We start from the raw sequence: 19,870 nt of genomic DNA, 5'->3' as shown, positions 1-19,870 counted from the left end.
TGGATGTCCTGGCCTGAAATCTGATAAAATTCATGGTCATATAATATTTATTCTTTCTAACTTTTCTTTAAGTTCCTCTAGTGCCACCACAAGGAAGAGAGTTTTGGTTTAAAGTAAATATTATCTTTACGTAATAGGAAGGAGGAGTAACTATGACATGTGGTGCACAAATATGTATTCCTGTCAGGATGTTTTTCTATCATTTGGGTGATCCCTTGACTTTTCATATAGTGCCATTGTTGTGTCAAAATTGTATTGTAAATCTCTGTTGCTATGACATCATTGTTCTGCATCCTTCTTCTCTGGAGGAGGGTCTGGCGAGCGAGACTATGCAGTGATTGACAGGGGAAGGCAGGTTTAGATCTGCATCCAAGTTTCATCATGGTAACTGATCAGATATTACTTCATTTTCCTGCCAAACCACACTGTTTCTTTTTAGTCATTCCCAGTCACGGAGAGCAGACAGACCTGCTATCCGTGAGACACATCACCAGGAATAACTATTTGATCATCAGGTGCTTTTGCTGAGTCGATTGTTTGGACTGAAATCAGCAATGTACAAGCACTTGACCTGGCCTTCTTTGAACTTGTGATGAGACAGGGGAGGTTAAATCGGGTAATAGGTCAAAATGTGTGAACTTCTGTTTCTTTCTGTCAGCTGAGCAACAGAGAAGTGAAAGAGAGAGTGCAGGGGAAGTTAATGTTTTGAAATGTCAATGGGGGGTTTCCTTAAGAGGAGGTTTAACCAATAGTATCAGCCCTGATCATCAGGCTGTGGATTTTGGTTGTTTTGGTCTGACTATAGTGGTCATGAATGAGCATCCTGTGTGTAAATACACCAGATAATATAGTCAACTAGGCCATTTGCATGTACGGATGCAACCTACAAGTTTACAGGCTTAGTGACACTGATTTCATTCAGTTTGATAAAGGTTAAGATTGTTTATCTTAGTGATGCAGAAGGTTGGCTGTTTGCACTAAGTCACTAACTTGTGGTTTTATTGAATCATCACATTGCAACTCACCATATGCAAGCAGTCTGTACTTATCGTCCTGCCCCCTACTATCCGCGTGCCTCCACTCCCTTCCTGTATTGGAAAAGTTGATGCCGAACATTACGTAACAATCCTTTTTCTCATCAGTCCTCCTCGTGCGTGTTGCCGTAGACTACTGTACGTGCGCTCTCCTACGCTGCGCAACCACAGCGCACTCACTCGGAGCTGGACATGGTGGGAGTGGGAAACTTGAGCCGTGCTGCGTGGGGTGGGGCGGGGTGGGCATGGTGGGCTGGGCTGCGGGGAAGAGGGGTGTGTGACAGCTTCAAGTACCGTGAAACACATTCCGGGACGTGTATTAAAGTACAGACATCCCAGAGCTGAGCGACTGAAGAAGAAAAAAAGTTTCCAAAAGTTTTCATACAGCGAAGGGAGAATTACTGAGGTCGAAACAGAGGTTCACCGCTGATCCAGAGAAGAGTCCACACAATCACAGAGAAAGTAAGTCACTTCTACTCCACGTTTATTACTTTTGTTCGGTGTGAGCGTGCGAAGGTGCGCGCGGGATCTAACGGTTTCTACTGTACTGTACTAGTGAGGATTTCGAGGGGCAGGCTGACATCCCAGTAAGACTGACAGGCATTTAACACATGAGCAGAAGGACAAAGCGTATGAAAATGTATCACCGTGTAGAATTTTCCCTCACTGCGCTCTCCAGCTAATTTGCTTTTATTCAACGTTTTTATTTATTTATTTAACTTGAGCATCCTTCCCGTTTCTTCTTATCAAAGTCTCTCAGCTCTGAGAAATGGTTTTGCCTTGAACTCACTGAACAGAATCACCTGATCTGTTTCCAGACGTTAACACAGAGTCTGAAGAGGGTGATCATCCTCTCAAACTTCAAAAATGTTGTTTTTCTGCTTTTTTCCCCTAATACTCTTTCTATGTTTGGGGAAAAAAACAAACACAGACAATTAGTTAAGGTATTTCCAAGCCTTCAGCCAGCTGGTTGGTGGCCAACCAACTGCAGCTGATCCCTTTTCTTCTCTCAGAGACCTTGAAGGATGTGCAGTGCAGAGGATTTAAACCGTTTGATGTTCTTTACTGCATATAAGGACAACCTGCATAGGCCTACTTGATATTACTTTATATTTTGCTATTCCTTCTTCTTCTTTTTTATTATTTTTTTATTTGATCAGTTAATTAATTAAACATGGGACTCAAATCACCAGCCAATAAAACTCAACCGCTTGTTGTTTGGAAACAGTGAGTAGAATTTGAAGCCCTTATCTCAGGGGCCACTGGGCATACCAACACAAACCGACTGAAGAAGAAGTGCAGAGCTGCAGAGGGCAACATGCAGCATTTCAGAGGGAGTGACACATGGGGTAATGATAGGCAAGGCGAGAATAAGATGAAGAAGTAACACTTCATTTCAAGCTTGGCTGATGGCTGTATTATAAATCCATTTAGGTCTGTGCAGTAAAGTGTGAGGGAAGAGCAACGCTGCCAAAAAATTAGGCTTGTGGAATGGCTTTTCATGGTTTTAGGGGGTTGAGTGGATGACTAATTGGCCAATTTTAGGCCACCTAAGGTGCACTAGTGAGATAACTTGCCTTTTTTTAAAGCCTGTGAAGGCACACACTACCAACAAAACAGCCTGAAAAGCTTTTGTTCACTTGTTATATTTGAAAAGAGGCTATATTTGCTGTATTTTGTGGCATTATTCTTGTATTTTTTATTTCATCACCCCAAATATTTTGTCAGATTGTCTGCGAGTGAAGAGGAAGAGGCAGGGAAATGTCATTTTCATAGTAAAGTCAATTGAATTAGCCTGTAAACAACATGCACTGAAGTCTGTTAGCTATACTGTATGTTTACTTTGTTTCAATGTAGGTTTCAATGTTCAATGTAGGTTCTCCTTTTATTCTCTAAAGCTAGAGGGGCTGGGCTGCAGTGTGATTTTGGGTGGTGTGACAGGCAGCGCAAGTGGGTGGAGATCATGTTGCTGTACACACAACTTACTTCACTCCATTGTGCTTGTCACGATAATAATGAATGTTTTTGCCAAATATTTCAAGGATCTGGAAACAGCTGAAAGGAGGGGAAGGTCATCTGACCGGGCGATGAACTCAGGAGTAAAAAAAAAAAATCAGAAGTGAACATAATGTCACACAATTACACACACACAGATGGTGTACACATGCACATAGATCTGTCTTTGTAAAGGCATTGCCCCCTTAACTATCACAAGTAAATGCTTAAAACCATCCCAACAGTTAAACATAAACCCTATCACTAAAACAAGTCTGTGGTGTGAAGACTGATCACAGCGCTATAAACCACACTGGTTCTCTCTCTCACACACACACACACACTCACATACACTAACACGTAAGGTACCCCTCCTTAACACCTCTTCCTCGGCTATTGTCTTCCTGTCACGTTCTTTTGCCAGTATCCTGTCTTGTTCAGTGCTGATATTTAACCCTTCCTTCATCAGAAAGCTGTAGCCCTATGAAACACTCTCAATATGCAGTAGTTCTTTTCAGATGGCGCCACCCATCACCTGTGCAGCATTACCACAACTCATAGCTTTGCTTTGCTTTGCACAGCAGAAGCCCAGTGAGAAGCGCTGAGATATGCAGAGTACATGTGCACATACGCTAAACCAATTTCCGGAACAGCTCGGGCACCCGTTTGATAAAAAAAATGTAAAAACCAAATTCAGTCTGGTGTGCTTTAATAGAAAAAGGAATGTCAATGTTGAGAAAAGAGCTACAAAACAAGGTTTGAAAGAGAAATTACAATTCAACAATCATTATATCAGACATAGAGGTCTTATGTTTGAGGTCTATAAACGATCCCACAGCTGAGCCTGTCATCCTCTTTGAATAACAGGTAGCAAGAGGCAATTTTATTCCCACTAAAGAAAAAAAAAAACATCACATTTTATACTGTTTTAAATGTAGATTGGAAAAATTCTTGATCTGGAGTTGCAAACATAGCCTGCTTGGTACCCACAACAACACATGTAATCAGAACTACTGTCACAGCTAAGAAGCATTTTGTTAGGTAACTATAGTATTATAAACTTATAGCCTTAATAAGCTAGTAAGCTACATCTAACAGCAACAGATGTTATTTAAGGCAGAAAACTCAACTCAATGTTTGTTCGTTAAAGAAATAAATAAAGATGCAGCCTTTGTTTACTACTGCTTGAAATGGAAAATCCATTATTTTTAAAAGGTTCTACAAAACGTGTGACTTAAATCGTCCACCCTTCTCAAACCACCATGGAAAGTTTGACAGGAATATAAATGGCAACTAATGGGGGCGGAGCTTAGCGAAGGATGTTTGTTAAAATGAGAATAACAGCCCATAAACCAAACATCTACAATGTGTGTTTACTTAACAATGCCGCGATTCTCCTGACTGCACAACTGCAGCTCATTACAGCTCACGGGTGTTTTACAAGGGCCAACAAAAACTCAAATGGCGCTTTAATGTTTAGGTAATGAAGATTTATTTTTGCAGTGTATGCAGTTGTGTAATGTTTACGTCCAGATAGATGGGATGTTGGAGACGGTGAGAAGAAGGAGGGAAAGATGGGAATGTGAGAGGGAAAGGCCTGCTCCCTTTCATTCTAGTAAACACTTTTTGTTTTCACTTTCCAAGCGCTGATACATTGCGCACAGGACATCCAACCCCGACAGTAGAAGCTTCGAGTTTAGAAGCTGGTGGACAGGAAACAATGGCTCATACTCGGTGTGACACAGCATCTAATTCTGTAGTGTATGAGAAAGTGACAGTGTGATAAATGTTCGTATGATCTACTGCACTGTACCCACGTGCAAAGACATGCCACGGAAACGTTACCCAGAGGCAGATGGGATGCAGCTGTTTGCAGGAGGCATGTTAGATTGTTCAGAGAGTGCAGCTGATGAGGACGAAAGGCTAAATACCCCAGAATGCTTTGGGAAAGCGTAACGACCGAGGCGAATAGTGCATGTCTGGAATGTGATAATTGTGGGAGGGAAAAACAAGTGAAAGAGAGGTGTAGAGGGTGTTTCATGATAGAGAGATGAAAGGACCGGAGAGATGTTTTTGGATAGATTGTTATGAATACAAACTCTGACCTCTACAGTGACCTCTACATGTGCATCTCTCTCTGTGTGTGGTTGTAACGCCTCTTTCTCTGCAGATGCAGTTTTTATTTGTCCAACTGAGATTTGCTGCTTCTAGTTCAGTACAGTGATCAGTGGAATTAAGATTAAAGTTCTCACCATATATGTAATGTAATTCAACAGCAACATCTAAGAGCAATACTATTATTGAATATTTCACAGAGCAAGTTCTCAGCTATTCTCCCAGGGCCCATTTCTCTGGTTTGAAGTATGAGCACTACTCACATACAGATGTGGAGATTGACTCAGAGATAAATATCTTAAAACCTGAAACCCAAACCATCAGCATGGGTAGGTACTGTTGGGGTTCTTTACACTTCTTGCCTATCAGTGTTTGGGCCAGCAACAATTTGTCTTATCTGGATGATTAAACCACTACTGATTTCTTAGATTCTTGTGTTTTGTTTTCCCCACCCAGATGCCAGGTGAACGGATGACAGTCAGAGGTACGTCAGAGATCGGGCGTTTCCCCGGAGCGGCGCCGCCCACCAGGGTGGAGCTGAGCATTCACAAAGAGGGGGAGAAGAAACAGGAGGAGGGAGGCTGTCGCCGATGGTTCAGGAAGATGTGTCCATGCTGCTGTAAGCGCCAGAACAGTAGCTCCTATGACGTTACAGACAAGGTGGAGGTGATCAAACCTCCAGCCCCTACGCCGGACCCCGAGCCGGCCAAGCAGCCGGAGAACGGAGAAGCAAAGGAGATGGAAGGTAAACGATGCTCAGCTGGCAGCTTAGTTTCTACAGCAGGTACATGCTATAGTAATCCTCACTGATACAGACAGATGCTTCAATTCAATGTGAAACTTTCTCTCTCAGGGTTAAAGTTGTCGGTGCGTTCGGTGGACATGCTCAGCTCCAAGACGGGTCAGAACCGACGGGAGCACCACACCGACCGGTACAGCGGTGACGAGATGATCATCCGCAGAGGACAGACCTTCCAGATGGAGCTGGGGCTCAACAGGCCCTTCAGCTCCGACACCGACAAGCTGCGTCTGGAGCTGAAAACAGGTATGAGGCAGATTAATGATGTGTCATATTTTCTGACTTCTACTGAGGGTTTAGTGCTACTGGTTAGGAGAGCAAGCTGCACAAAACTGTGTTTATGCTGTCCATACATCCAGAGACAAAGCCAGTGCTCTGCTCCGTGAATTCATAGATTCATAAAAGACAAATTAATCTGATCAATTTAAAGTGAGAAAACCAAAATGTACTCATAGGAGACGGATCAAAAGAGCAGAGGCCATGACATCCCAACTCTAGATCCTTGTATTGATCAAACTACTATGTGAACATTAGATGTTACATTTACCATGATGCAACTCATGCATTCTGGAAAAATCAGTGCAGCTGGTGAAAATGTCACGATGACTTTTTTGCATGCTGCTTCAGGACGCAACAACTGCACAGAAAAGTGATGGTCCACTGAGCACGAGGAGGGAGTAATACAGACATTCTGTCTGTCGCCTTTTAAAAAAGGAGACACGTATTGATATACTGGATAAGATTTTTGGCATTTAGAAAACTGTTATCGATATGACTTACAGAAATCCAGGGAGAGGTGGTATATGTGCTATTAATTAAGGTTAAGTCAGACCCACCCTGCCTGTAACTCCCCATTTTTTATCCAACTTAATCTCCGAACCTACAGTGCACGTGTTCTGCCAGAAATTTGATGGTTCACCCAAAACACTCTCACTCCTCAGATTTGGGAGACCCAGGTCTGACCAGGATCACTTGTAACATAGGGAGGAAACCTCAGCAGTTACTCCCCAACAGGTACCAGTGGGTGCCAGGAGAGATTGTAGAATACCATGACTAGATAAATGAAATAAATAACCTGAATTGATGAATTAGTACAAGTAAACATAGATAAATTGTGAAATAGCAGAAATAATAAATAAACAGTTGAAATGGTCAACCCAAAATATCAAAGTTCAATGTAGGTCACATGAAGATGGCAAAAGCTGTTTGTTTACCATTGAATTATGGTCAGAATTGTTGCTAGATGGTTAAAGTCAAACATTCATCATTGATCATCATACTTGGAAATATTCCTCTCCTATCTCAAGTTAACTAAGCTATCTATTCTGAGATAACTGGACAGGAGAAAATACATTTCACTGAACCTAATGCACTAAATCGTAAGTAACATGCAGTCCAGATAAAATGCATGTGCATCATCAGCAACAGTATTACACAACATGAGATATCAGACCTTTTCAAATGCACATATTTGAAACATGATGGGTGGTGTTGATGAGGTCCATATACGTAACATGGGTGGGTTTTCACATATTACATAGCCCATAAAGAATGCATGTGTAAAGTTGGTGAAGTGGCCCTTTAAAATGAGTATCCACCACAAAACCATGTGAAACTGCGGAGGGGCAAACCACCGACTCAAAACAGAGCCTGGGAAATGTGGTCAGAGTACTATGCATAGCTGACACATTTAGATCTCCCAGCAGTTCAGTCAGAGCTTCACCAGGCCGATGTTAACCGTTTCCAGACACCTCCCTTCGGTATTTACAGGCCTCACACTGCCGTGATCCACTGCACACTCGGGAATAAATGGCTATTATGTCACCGCAGAGAAGTGATTTTCTGTCACCTGCTGCTTAGATAGTTGCATGCTGGGAGGAGATTGGAAAAAAGAATAAACACACACAGAGCTACAGTACCCACGGCCAACATATTGTCATTACCTGTGCTTTCACTGACACATTTGCAGGCTGAAAATGGGTTTTAAGTGTTGCTCTCAAAGCAGGGCATTGTGTCGTTGTCTAAACTCCCCCTTTGTTCGGTGTAGAGGCTGGATAAAGACTCGGCTCCAGGTCTATTTTTAATAAATGCAACACTGCTCAGGCAGAAGAAGGGGCAGTGTTTCCTATTGATTTCCTTTGGAATAAGCGCTCCGAGGTGAGAGAGGAGGGATGGGGAGCCTTGGCTGTGGTCACAATGGTTTCTTGGTGAACTTCATACTCGCTTCAGCAATTGACAACTAAAGATCAGCATGGTGCAAGAAGCAAATAGGTCAGAGGAAAGCATCCAATAAAGTCGTTAATCAGTTCGAGGGAACTTTAAGGAACATTTCTCTTGAAGTTTTTGCAAAGTTGTTTTTGCTTGTTTGGAGTTGGTTCGCCCTGAGCAAACAAAAAGGAACATCTGAGCTCAGATAAATCAGTCACAAATGTGGTTCCCTCTCTAAAAGGATGTGTGTATTGTGGAGGTTTAGCACGTCCAGAATGTTATTTACTCAGGGAAACCATGCACAGCAGGGTGAGAGACTGTGATGCATAGACTTTGGTGTGCACATTAGGGGGATTGTGTCTTCTACTGAGACAGCAGACTCACAACAACTGTGACACGAATAGCAATAATGTAAAATGTTTACGCTGTACCAAACTACATGTTGCAGTGAGGTCCTTCTACCGCCATTGCTCTTCTCAGCTAAATTTATTCAATCAATTTTTCCAACATTGGCACAGCATAAGAAATAAGAGAGGACCAAAGTTTCACTCACACACGTTCAAGTGTGATTTGAAGATAAAGACTTTGGCCTCAGACTGCACCAAGAAGAGAAAAATAACTAAATGTTTTCTTCAGTTGCTTCTGCTCTCAAAGGTCTGTCCACGGAAAACATTCTGCTGTACAATTGCAAATGTCTGTGCAATTATTTGTTTAATTTCATTATGCAATCATGTTTTGACAGATATTTCATCAGCTTGTTTGATTTTGTTACTGGTTCATTGCACATCCGCTGTGTCCAGTAAACTTCAGTCTCTTGGGATGTGAAGCTACAGCCAGGAGACCTTTAACTTAGCTTAGCACAAAGAATGTATCATTATAAGTGGGAAACAACTAGCTTGGCTCTCTGCAAGGATTACGTGTTTGTAGTTGTTAGTTAGCAATTGTTTAAAGGGATAGTTCAACATTTTGGCAAATTGGCCCATTGCCATAATCGCTATAGTCATAGCAGTAGGTTCGTTACCTTTAATTGTCGGTGCAAGCTATTTTTAGAACGGTGGAGCAGAGCCGTGAGCTGCTCAGAGCTACGCTACGGAGGCTCATTATGGGATTTATTGGTTTCGCTCATCAAACTCATCAAATACACAATCCAACAACTCCAAAACGCTCTGGTGGACAAGTTGTGACCTGCACATTCACCACGCTATGAGATAATAAGAGAACATTACGACACTTGAGTTGTTTTAGAGGGACAGTTTTTCAGCAAGCAGTCTCTGTATTTACCTCGAAAACGGCTCCATCTTAAACCGACAAATAAAGGTAACGAACCTACTGCTATGACTGTAGCGATTATGGCAATGGGCCAATTTGCCAAAATGTTGAACTATCCCTCTAAAAGACAAGAGCTCATGCTTACTGTTTCTTGTTGTTTGTAGTTTAACCAAGAGTTTCCTGGTTGTTGTTTCATTTTGAATAGAGTGTGGTATCAGTCAGCATCATGTTGTGTTGGATCACGTAAAATCATAACATTAAATTCAGATTTGAGTAAGTCTTTACTCCTGTACTGTCATATAACATGACACAAATATAACCTGTCTGCTTCAGGTCCCCTGCCCATGGTGTCCAAAGGCACACACATCATCATTCCCCTGGTGGATCACCTGGAGGACGAACGCTGGGAGGCAAAGATAGTAGAGCAGAGCAGCAACAAGGTCAAGCTGTCCGTCAACTCGCCGCCCAACGCTGTGATCGGCCTGTACAGCCTCAGTGTGACCACCAGCTCTGCAAGGGGCAGCGCATCAGCTACTCACAACTCCAGCAAGAACATCGTCATGCTCTTCAACCCTTGGTGTGAAGGTAAGAGGGTGCATGTACATGGACTCGGGGCAGGAATGTGGTAAGGAGGAAGAAAAAAGATGAGTGATAGGCGATAAGAGGAGAAAAAAAAATGAAGGGCGGAAAGACAACGTTATGCAACATGTCTGGGATGAATAACTGCTACCTGGCTTAATATTCAATTTGAGGCAAAACATCTTCAAATTAATAACTCTGGAGCAGAAAAACTGTCTTATACAGTCCAACTCCCAAGAAAATTCTTGCTGTTTATAACAGCATCATCATTCTGATAGAAAATACTGGCACAAAATACTTGTGTCTGTTCAGCCTCCTCATCTCTGAGAGGAGTCCTGATATAATGTTACACATGGGTGAAAAAAGCCAGCTCAATCTGTGTTGCTGTCCGTCAAATAGCTTCAGCGTGACTATGGGAGTTGTGTAACTCCACTGACTGGGATTTAGCAGCTGGCACACTTGGTTATGCTCCTCAGGCACAGCATTGGACTGTGTTTAAGACAGAGAAACACTCTGTGTGTGAGATAAAAACAATCAGCAGCTGCAATTTCCAAATATGTAATACGTCTAAACATGTGTATTATTAAGTCATACAAAGATTACTTTACTTAAAACAGCATCGCCTGACTTTTCTTTTTACTTCTTGAGTGCAGCAAAAACAAGCTGTTAACACAACACTGACATATTATCACCTTTTAAGTTGATATTGCTAATGTGTTAGCAAACTGTCGCCTGATTATCTACCAGCAGAGCAACTGTGTCTCTATCAACCTGTTGAAAGTGAATGTGAGCGTTCTTAAAGCTCCAGGGTTGATTTTACAATGATAGTTTGGCTCAGGTCACAGCGTAACATACCATAAATATCCAGCATCATAAAAAAATCGAAGGAAGCAAATTCAGACCTGCAGAAAAGAGGCCTTGTGGCCCTTAGACTTTGGATCAGGAACTCAGAAGTCAAACTTAAGATAGTTTCCTTGTGCCGCCTTTGCTGCGCTGCCTAAAAACTCACACGCTTCTCATAACTTTCCCATAATATTGTTAGGAAACCATGTAAATTATGTGCCATGTTTTTCTCTCTTTTTTTCCCATTTGGTGCCACTGGTCAGAAAGTGCCACTCACTGTTACTATGGAAACATACTGGGCTCTTGCGCTGCATTTGCATCATATTATTTACTGTAATTACCAACTTCACACTCATTTTCTAAGTGATAACTGCAAAAGAAATTAGTGCCACCACTGTCTACTAAAAGCATTTAGATGTTGATATAGATGTACTAGTGCTATAGTGAAGCAGCATGAAATTTATAACACTCACATATTCAACTCTGCAGTAAAACAAATATAATTCAAAATACACTTTTGTGTATTAACATGTTATTAGTGCACAGTTTTAATAGGTAGTTTGATGCTGCGTCTTTCACCTGTGTGTGGAGATCAGGCTGAAAACAAGTGACTCTCACTGCATGAATGAAGTGTTTTACGTCAGAATATTTTTAACTTGTGGCTATCTGGTGCACACATTAATAAATTACAAAGTTTTCAGGAGTTTACCATTTTCTTGTTTCCAGTATGTTTGCTTTTGAAAGTAGAGGTCAGTCTTTTTGTGTGTGTTTTTTTTCAATTATGTGTACTTTGTATTCTTTTATTCACTAAGAAAGACTGTAGGAAATGAGGTCCATTGTTTATTCCCCAGAGTTCCTTTAAGTTTGCTGAGCGCTGCAAACTATCCATACAGGATATTTGACAAAAGAAGTTTTTTTGCAACACAGCAAAGCAGTAATAAAAAAAAAACTGTGGACCTGGATTTGATTAAAAGATGGTCTTTCATTATGGGGTTGCTGCTTTTGGCAGCACGCCCAATCTCCTCTTCCTTCTTTCAATCTCTTATTCCCGAGACCAATCTCTCCCTCACGCTCATAAAAGTCAAAATCCCACAATTACTGTATAAAACGCCACAGGGCGAGCTCCGAGTAATCCTGCAGCTGGTGACAACCTGTCCTCTCTCTGGAGTTTACTGCCTCCATGTGGATTTCCTGCCTTTATATGGCTCCCCCACCCAGTCTTGCTCCCTCCTTGCTATCTGCTGACCCGACACTCCCTCCATCGCTCCACTGTTCTGTTCTCCGGCCTCCCTCTACTCCTCCTCCTTCTTTATCCTGTGTTTTGCTACACATTCCAGAAATATTCAGTAAGAAGTGAATAACACAATTATCATAGCTGCCAGATACTGTCAGCTTCACCTCCTTCTACTTTCTCCTGTAATATCTGAAGGCACTCTGTTACGCTCCACTCCCTCGCCAACCTCTGTTCCCTCCCAAGCACAACTTCCCCTCTTTCTCTCCGTCATCCCCCCAGACTCTGCCGAGCCTCTTCCTCTCTCATGCCCATCTGGAGTTCTCTGCCGCTTGTACTGCCCTCCCTTTCTGATTCTTAGTCACGGTTTTTTTTCACACTTACCGGTATCCACAGAGGAAGCTGCAAGAGATAAGGAGTTAGATTTAAAAAAAAGTCTCATATTTTGAAGTTCATGTCTGGGAGTGCACGCCCAAGTCTGTGGTGCTGATGTCACTCAAAAGGAACTTTTTCCTACAAATGAGCGTGGGCCCCTCTGTGAAGTCCGTGGAGTCATTGTGTTTCTTTACCATTTCCTGTCCTTGAAGACTCTTTTACATCGTTTGTGAAAAGAGATCACATTCTTTAAGGGTTCAGTCTCTTAAGAGGTGAACAAAGCATGGATTCAAGGTCACTCTTCAGGGAGAGGAAATGAGCCAAACTCTTGACTAGAATTCTACAGATTCAAATACAAAAAGGGGCCTTGTGTCCAATTCCTGTAGTTAGTTTATTGGATCTCACTAATAACTGTCTGTTTGGAAAAGTAAAGAAAACATCAGTGCATTAACAAGGCAGGATGAAATGCTGCATTGTCAGAGTTGTATTTCGATGATAAATGATTATGCATAGATGCAAATGTGTCATGTTTTTTGCAGAGGACACAGTGTTCCTGGATGAGGAGGAAGAGAGGGACGAGTACGTGCTGAATGACACTGGGAGGATTTACTACGGCACAGAGAAACAGATCGGTGCCCGTACATGGAACTTTGGGCAGGTACGCATTATCAGGACACTCAGCCCATTTGTTCCTGCAGAAAATGTAAATACATGGTTTCAGAAAGGCAGACAGCCAGGCAGGAAGGAACTCCAGTGTATGGCTTTATTTACACAGCAGAATATAGACTTCCAGCAGAAGTAACTTTTGGTTTTGAAGCTTATTCCCCTGCAGCCCTGAAGAAGCCGATACCCAATCACAGCTGACTGACAACCTCTGTCTCACTTCACTTACCGTTAGCGACATAGTGGATTTTTTTCAAATATAATGCAACTTCTATTAAATAGATTTAATATATTTACATGGTAAAACTCCATAAAGTGATGATATGTTTCAGTTCAATCATTAAGTTCATTCCTACAACATCCTACAACATCTACCATGCCCCATCCTCCTGTTTTGTGCTGTAAAGCAATTTACCAATCTGACTACTGTAAAGTATAAAGGCTGCTACCAGATACAGATCTTATTACTCTGGTTATTTTCTTTGAGAGATAAATGTTTGGAAGTATAGTTAATCATTGTATACTGGTTTTGTTTCTTTTTTTCTGCTGTAGTTTCATGAGGGAATCCTGAATGCATGTCTGTTTGTCCTGGAGAAGAGTGACATGCCTCCATCCGGTCGAGGAGATCCGGTCAACGTGGTCCGGGTGATATCTGCCATGGTAAAACAATCATATCAGTATGCAAATCTTTTAACCCAAAGTAAATAAATTAACACAATTTGAAAACGTTTACCAACATACTACTCTATCTATTATCTACTGGGCCAAGGCCAGAATCAATAGTCCTGTCAATGCTCATGTTATGTAATATTAGATTACATTTAGAGCTTGAAACTCTATTGTTAAACATTGTTAACACTTCCAAGGAATAAAAAACTGAGAATATACTGAACTGCTTCACATTTAAAAGGAAACTACTACAATTTAACTCATCAAAACTGTCAGGAAGTACAGTACAACCGCATGTGTGAGGGTCAAGTTGGGGTTGAAGACTCAAGTCTGAAAAGGAAGAACATATTTGGGCGTGGAGTTAGAAAAACAAGAGCGACGATCAGACCTCTGCAGAACGCCACTCCTCTCTACTGGAGCTCAGCGGCCTGAAAGCTGCATCATAACACATTACAGTCAAATATCAGCAGTAGAGAGAAGAGTGTGTAGATGTTGTTAATTGTCTACAATCCTATTGTCCATTGCAAGTCCTAGAATGCTTTACAAGTGCAATGCTACATTGGAAAAGTACATCATATCAGTCTTTTGTTGTGCTTCCCATCAAAGTTTCTAAGAATGGCACCTCAGTGTGCTAAATAGTAGCTACAGCTCTGATTATCAGTCAGTCGTCATTGATAGCATCACAATCCTGTTTTCAGATAAATGCCCAGGACGATTTTGGGGTTCTGGTTGGGAACTGGTCTGGCAATTACTCTGATGGAGTCTCTCCTTCTGCATGGAGCAGCAGCGTGGAGATCCTAAAGAAATACCACTCCTCCGATGGCATTCCTGTGTCATACGGACAGTGCTGGGTCTTCTCAGGAGTCACTACAACAGGTGAGCATGTGACAAAATAAAAAAAAGAGAGAAAGCATGTGATAGTGTGTTTATGGCGCTTAGTGGGTGGTGGAAAGCTGTTAGGCATGTGAACACTGAACAGACGTGTGTGTCTAGATGAGTGTGTGTGTGTGTGTGCAGCGCCACAAAGAGTGATTCCCAGTGTTCACATGAATTTGATTAACGGTCAGCAAGCGATCATGCTGTAGACTTCCCTTTCTATCAGGCTCTTTTCATTAGCTCTCTCTGCTCCGAGACAGAACATTTCATTCATCGTGTGAACGCAGGGTCCCTCACATGTTACTGACATGCAACTGACCACAGCACTGACAGCAAATAGCTCGTACGCACCCTAAATACCTTGCATTGACATTCCTGCCATACCTCCTACTTTTGTCACAGATACAGGCACATGTGTCGCTTTCATTCATGCAGGTTAATAAAGTTTTATGCCGCCATGCGAATGCCAGCGCGGTGCTATGCATATGTAGCAGTCTTAATGTCTGTGTGTCTTAGCATCTGGGAACATAATTCACCCACTGAATCACCTTTAATCTATCTGTGTGTGTGTCTGTTCCCAGTGCTGCGGTGTCTTGGTGTCCCCGCCCGCAGCGTCACCAACTACCAGTCTGCTCATGACACTGATGTCTCCCTCACCACGGACGTGTACTTTGATGAAAATATGGATCCAATTGACGCCCTCAATAGCGACTCTGTCTGGTAAGATTAAGATGTGTAACTTTAGATGCATGGGGCACTGACACTAACATGGGCTGTTAAATCCACACCATAGGAATGCACCATATATTTAGATGTGCTTTGAAAGCAGCGCCCTCTAACCTGAACCCCCGTAGATGTCGTGCTCCCTCAGTAATCTGCAAGATTATTGTCATAGTGTACGAAGCAAAATGTCAGGCACTTGTTGCTACAGTATATACCTCAATGTCACCAACTTTATCTTAATCAGTAATTCTTGATGATGTTGTAAAAATCCCTACATGATGGTCTGTGAATGATATTGCATGGACAGATACAAAAGTGGTGCAGATTTAGAGCTATCTCTCCAAAAAAATCTAATTAAAACATCTCAATCCTCCATCTACCTCAAGGAATTTCCACGTATGGAACGACTGTTGGATGGCCAGACCAGACCTGCCTCCTGGTAACGGCGGCTGGCAGGCTGTTGACTCCACTCCTCAGGAAACAAGCCAGGGCACCTTCCGCTGTGGCCCTGCCTCTGTCAACGCCATCCGCTCTGGCCAGGTCTTCCTAAAACATGACACACCTTTTGTCTTCGCCGAGGTGAGTGCTGCAATTTGGGGGAGTGAAGGAAAATCTTTGTAATTTAGTTCCCTCTCTTTGTTCATTTTGACGCATCACCAAAATAAAAGGAGAGCGATTAAACTAAACTGTCGGTGTTAAGGGTTTGGAAAAAGGTGTTTGGAGCTGGAGTAAGTCTAATGGGAGTAAACTTAAGGATTCTTAAGGATTTAATAGGTGTAATTTTGTGTTTCTCAGAGGACGCCTTCACTGTTATTGTTTTGCAACAACAAACACGCACCTTTTTTATTCACAAGACGTTTCATACCTTTCCAGCTGAACAGTGAAATGACAGAAAAGTAGTACATCAAAGTGACAAATGCCTTAATTTCTTCACCTTTGTCAATATTGCAGACAATCTTCTCCTCAACTAATGAGCTCATTGTGTTTGTTTTACCTGGCAGGTTAACAGTGATAAGATCTATTGGCAGAGGAGCCTGGATGGCACCTTCAGCCAGGTGTACACTGAGAAGAAAGCTGTTGGCCACAACATCAGCACCAAAGCAGTGGGCTCCGATGAGCGGGCTGACATCACACACTTGTACAAACACCAAGAAGGTACGAAGGTTCACCAGCTGTAGCTCCACCCGAGGTGGTGGGTCGAGACCAGACAGGATTAGTTCAAAACCAACAACCACGACAATACAACGACTTTCCTGCTCGAAATGTGTTAACAAATCCTTCCAGCTCAGACAGAGTGACGGGCACTCACCTTCTGCCCCCTTTACTTCCTCTCTCCAGGTTCAGAGGAGGAGCGCATCGCTGTGGAGACTGCTTGTCGCTATGGCAGCAAGCCAGACACCTACTCCCAGCCCATGGCGGAGGATGTGACCATGAAGGTGAAGATGGAGGGCGAGGGGCCCCAGATGGGGGCTGATGCCAAACTGAGCATCCTGGTGAAGAACATGAGCTCAGAGCCTCGTCGCACGGCGCTGCACAGCCAAGTGGCCGTCATGTACTACACTGGAGTGCTGAAGGGAACCATCAAGAAGGAAACCATGGATGTGGAGCTTCTACCCAATGAAGGTTGGTTCTCCACTGAGCTTTAAAGCTGCTGTTGTCAATGTCTTTATTCTAGCAGTGGTTTGAATGGTATATAACGCTGCAGCCAATCAGTGGATTTACCGCAAACCTGCTAATGCTTAAATGTAGGGCACCAATCGACCATATTCACAGCGTCGCCATCTTCCCTTACGTCATCACTTGGGGCGGGTAAACAAACCGTATTACTGCTGCGTCCCTGGCTGCAAGCCTTCATCGCTTCCCGGTTGATACAGATTTAAGGAAGGCATGGGTTGTAAACGTCCGCAGGGTCATCGCGCCATATTTCAAAGTAAAATGATCTGAATTTAGTTTCAGTTAGCCGGCATTAGCTGCAACTGCTAACGTTAATGGTAACGTTGAATCTTCCCACACCAAGTGACGATGTAAGCAAAGATGGTGACACTGTGTTTTATTATAGGCTTCACTGATATCGGTATCATGCTAGTTATGTTGACAACGCTCGACAAAAGAAATGATACCACCTACACACAGAATAATTGTAGTTTAGCTAAGCTGGTTAACTGATACAAGAGTGATTTTTACACTTTGTTGCTCAAATTAAAAAAACAAGATGTCAACATGTCAATATGTGAGCTGTTATGTAGAGGAACTGGAATGTGGATTTTGTTATTGTTGGAAAGAGCCAGGCGGCGAGCTGTCGCTTGTCTCAATGCGAAGCCAGTTTGCTAATAGATTTAAAAGACAATACTTGCACGGTAAAAACTCTGAATATGTTTTATTTCTCTCCACACAGAAAAGACCATTGACTGGGTGCTGCCGTACCAGCAGTACCAAAACCAGCTGGTGGATCAGGCGGCCCTGATGCTGACCCTGTCTGGAAGAGTCAGTGAGACCAAGCAAGTGTTGGCCAACCAGACCACTTTCAGGCTCCGCACACCTGACCTGAAGATCATGGTAGAGTTTTGTTTGATTTAATAGCTTTTTGTCTTTTGGGGTTTCTTTATTCGATTTTGTTAACCCCTGACTTTTATTTTTAATCTGTGTTTTTGCAGCCTTTGGGAGAAGCAGTGGTCGGTAAGGAGATGTCAGCAAAGATCACCTTCACCAACCCCTTGCCTCGTATGTTAAAGAGTGTGGTGTTCAGAGTGGAGGGGCTGGGTCTGCAAAAGGGCCATGAAGTAGTTGTGGGGTAAGAACACGAGGCATCACATTGTCCTCACTTTCTATTTCCTAATCTTTAACGTTTTCTCCACACTAATATGGTCTGATCTTTGTTCCCCTCAGTGATGTTGGTGGTCACTCCACTGTGACATTGACGGAGCACTTCATCCCAACCCAGCCTGGACCGAGGAAACTGGTGGCGTCCCTCGTCTGTAAAGAAATCTCGCAAGTGCACGGAGTAGCAGATATCGTCGTCTGTGCACAATGAGAGGGTTGCTATGGCAATGCCGCTGTTTCCCTATGAAATATAAACTAAAAGCCTCTTATTATATAAAGTCAGCTAAGCTTTATCTGAAACTTGTTTATTTTACACATCAAAATTAGAATTTAAGACTATGACTAGACATTTGTAGCATTACCAGTATTATGTTTTTGTTTTGTTTGTTTTTTTTACTTATAATTGTATCATTTCACATGTCTACTTGCTCTAAAATGTTAAACCTGTGGTGAAGAAGTATGCAGCAAGGTTTCAATGCTTGCAGATGAGTGCTTTTAATTAAAAAGCATTTAAATGTCAAAAGAATTAAACTGTCATGTTACAAAGACACTGAACAAACCATGTGGAGGTGCAGACAGGTCATCAGTATTTTATATGAATATTATACGTATAGCTTGGTGAAAAGTATTTTCTGACAAAATGGATCTCACATGGCTTCAGTGACGGAGGGCTACTGTGAAATGTGTCAAAGGGACAAATGCTGAAATTGGCATTGACATTTTGCAAAGGGCACATTGGAAATTCCCTTTTTTCTGTTAGAATTGACATCTAACAAAGATGAAATCAAAGATGAAAGATGAAGTCATTTTTCCATACTTACTGACAATGTAAATTTGAAGAAAAATAGAAGAAAAAAGAAAAGAAAGCTGGAAGGACATGGCTAAAAGGTTACTTGGATCATCAGATGAGAGGTGAATTCATATCGCTTCCTTCATCGGAAAAATCCATAGTTAGCTCAAGTAAACACGATGGCAGAGGCAGACACTAAATGTTCCTTGTGGATGAACTTTGCCAGATGTTGCTCTGTATGTCTTGTGTGCCTTTCCTTCATTGTGTGTGTGCAATTACACTGAAATCAACTTAACAGTATTTTGCAATTTACCTGTAAAATTGGACTTGTTTCTGCTGTGAATCACAGATCAGAGGCAGTAGCCTTCATTCACCTTAACTTTACTAGATCTAATGTATGTAACCTCAGCACTCTAAGTACAATGTGAAGGAATTATTTTGATAACATTATACTATTTATCTACCATAACTACCTGAAGTGTTTTTTTATGTATTGTCTGTGTTGCCTTGGTAATAAAATCTTGCACAAATGACGTCCGTGTTATTCGTTACCTTGATTCACCTTTGGACAAGCCTGGAGTAGTTACAAAGGGAAGGTAGGACTATATAATCTAGATGGGAAACAGGTGACAGCCTGTAGATTTCCATTTCTCCAACTATTAGGCCTACTCCAATTACAGTAGTTGAAAAGAAAAATAGAGATGTGTTGCATGACAACTTACTAAATAGTGACTCATGTGGCGCACCTCTGGAACATCTCATCATTTAAGATTGTGATGTCAGACATATTTACTTGAGCCTCTTGTGCACAGAGCTGAGAGCATTTATAAACTATTTGATTCAGTTTTATCTTTGACCTAAATACTGAACTGAGCCTTTTC

The 19,870-nt window shown here is 42.1% G+C and overlaps 1 protein-coding gene across 1 annotated transcript; it reads left to right on the top strand.

Annotated features, from left to right (window-relative positions):
* The first annotated feature begins 1,315 nt into the window (after positions 1 to 1,315).
* tgm1l1 (transglutaminase 1 like 1) lies at positions 1,316 to 19,508 on the top strand. Its single transcript, XM_083991710.1, has 14 exons — positions 1,316 to 1,496; positions 5,601 to 5,889; positions 5,998 to 6,189; positions 9,754 to 10,005; positions 12,988 to 13,106; positions 13,664 to 13,771; positions 14,479 to 14,656; positions 15,238 to 15,376; positions 15,766 to 15,958; positions 16,381 to 16,534; positions 16,718 to 17,002; positions 17,775 to 17,935; positions 18,034 to 18,170; positions 18,266 to 19,508. Exons 2-14 carry the CDS (start codon positions 5,601 to 5,603, stop codon positions 18,408 to 18,410), a joined length of 2,352 nt encoding a protein of 783 aa, XP_083847836.1. The 5' UTR covers positions 1,316 to 1,496; the 3' UTR covers positions 18,411 to 19,508.
* Positions 19,509 to 19,870: the final 362 nt, after the last annotated feature.

The sequence above is a fragment of the Trachurus trachurus genome (genome assembly GCF_905171665.1).
Source record: "Trachurus trachurus genome assembly, chromosome: 17".
Taxonomy (NCBI): Eukaryota; Metazoa; Chordata; class Actinopteri; order Carangiformes; family Carangidae; genus Trachurus; species Trachurus trachurus.
Note: the sequence above shows the minus strand (reverse complement) of the source record. Positions and strands in the feature narration are given on the sequence as shown.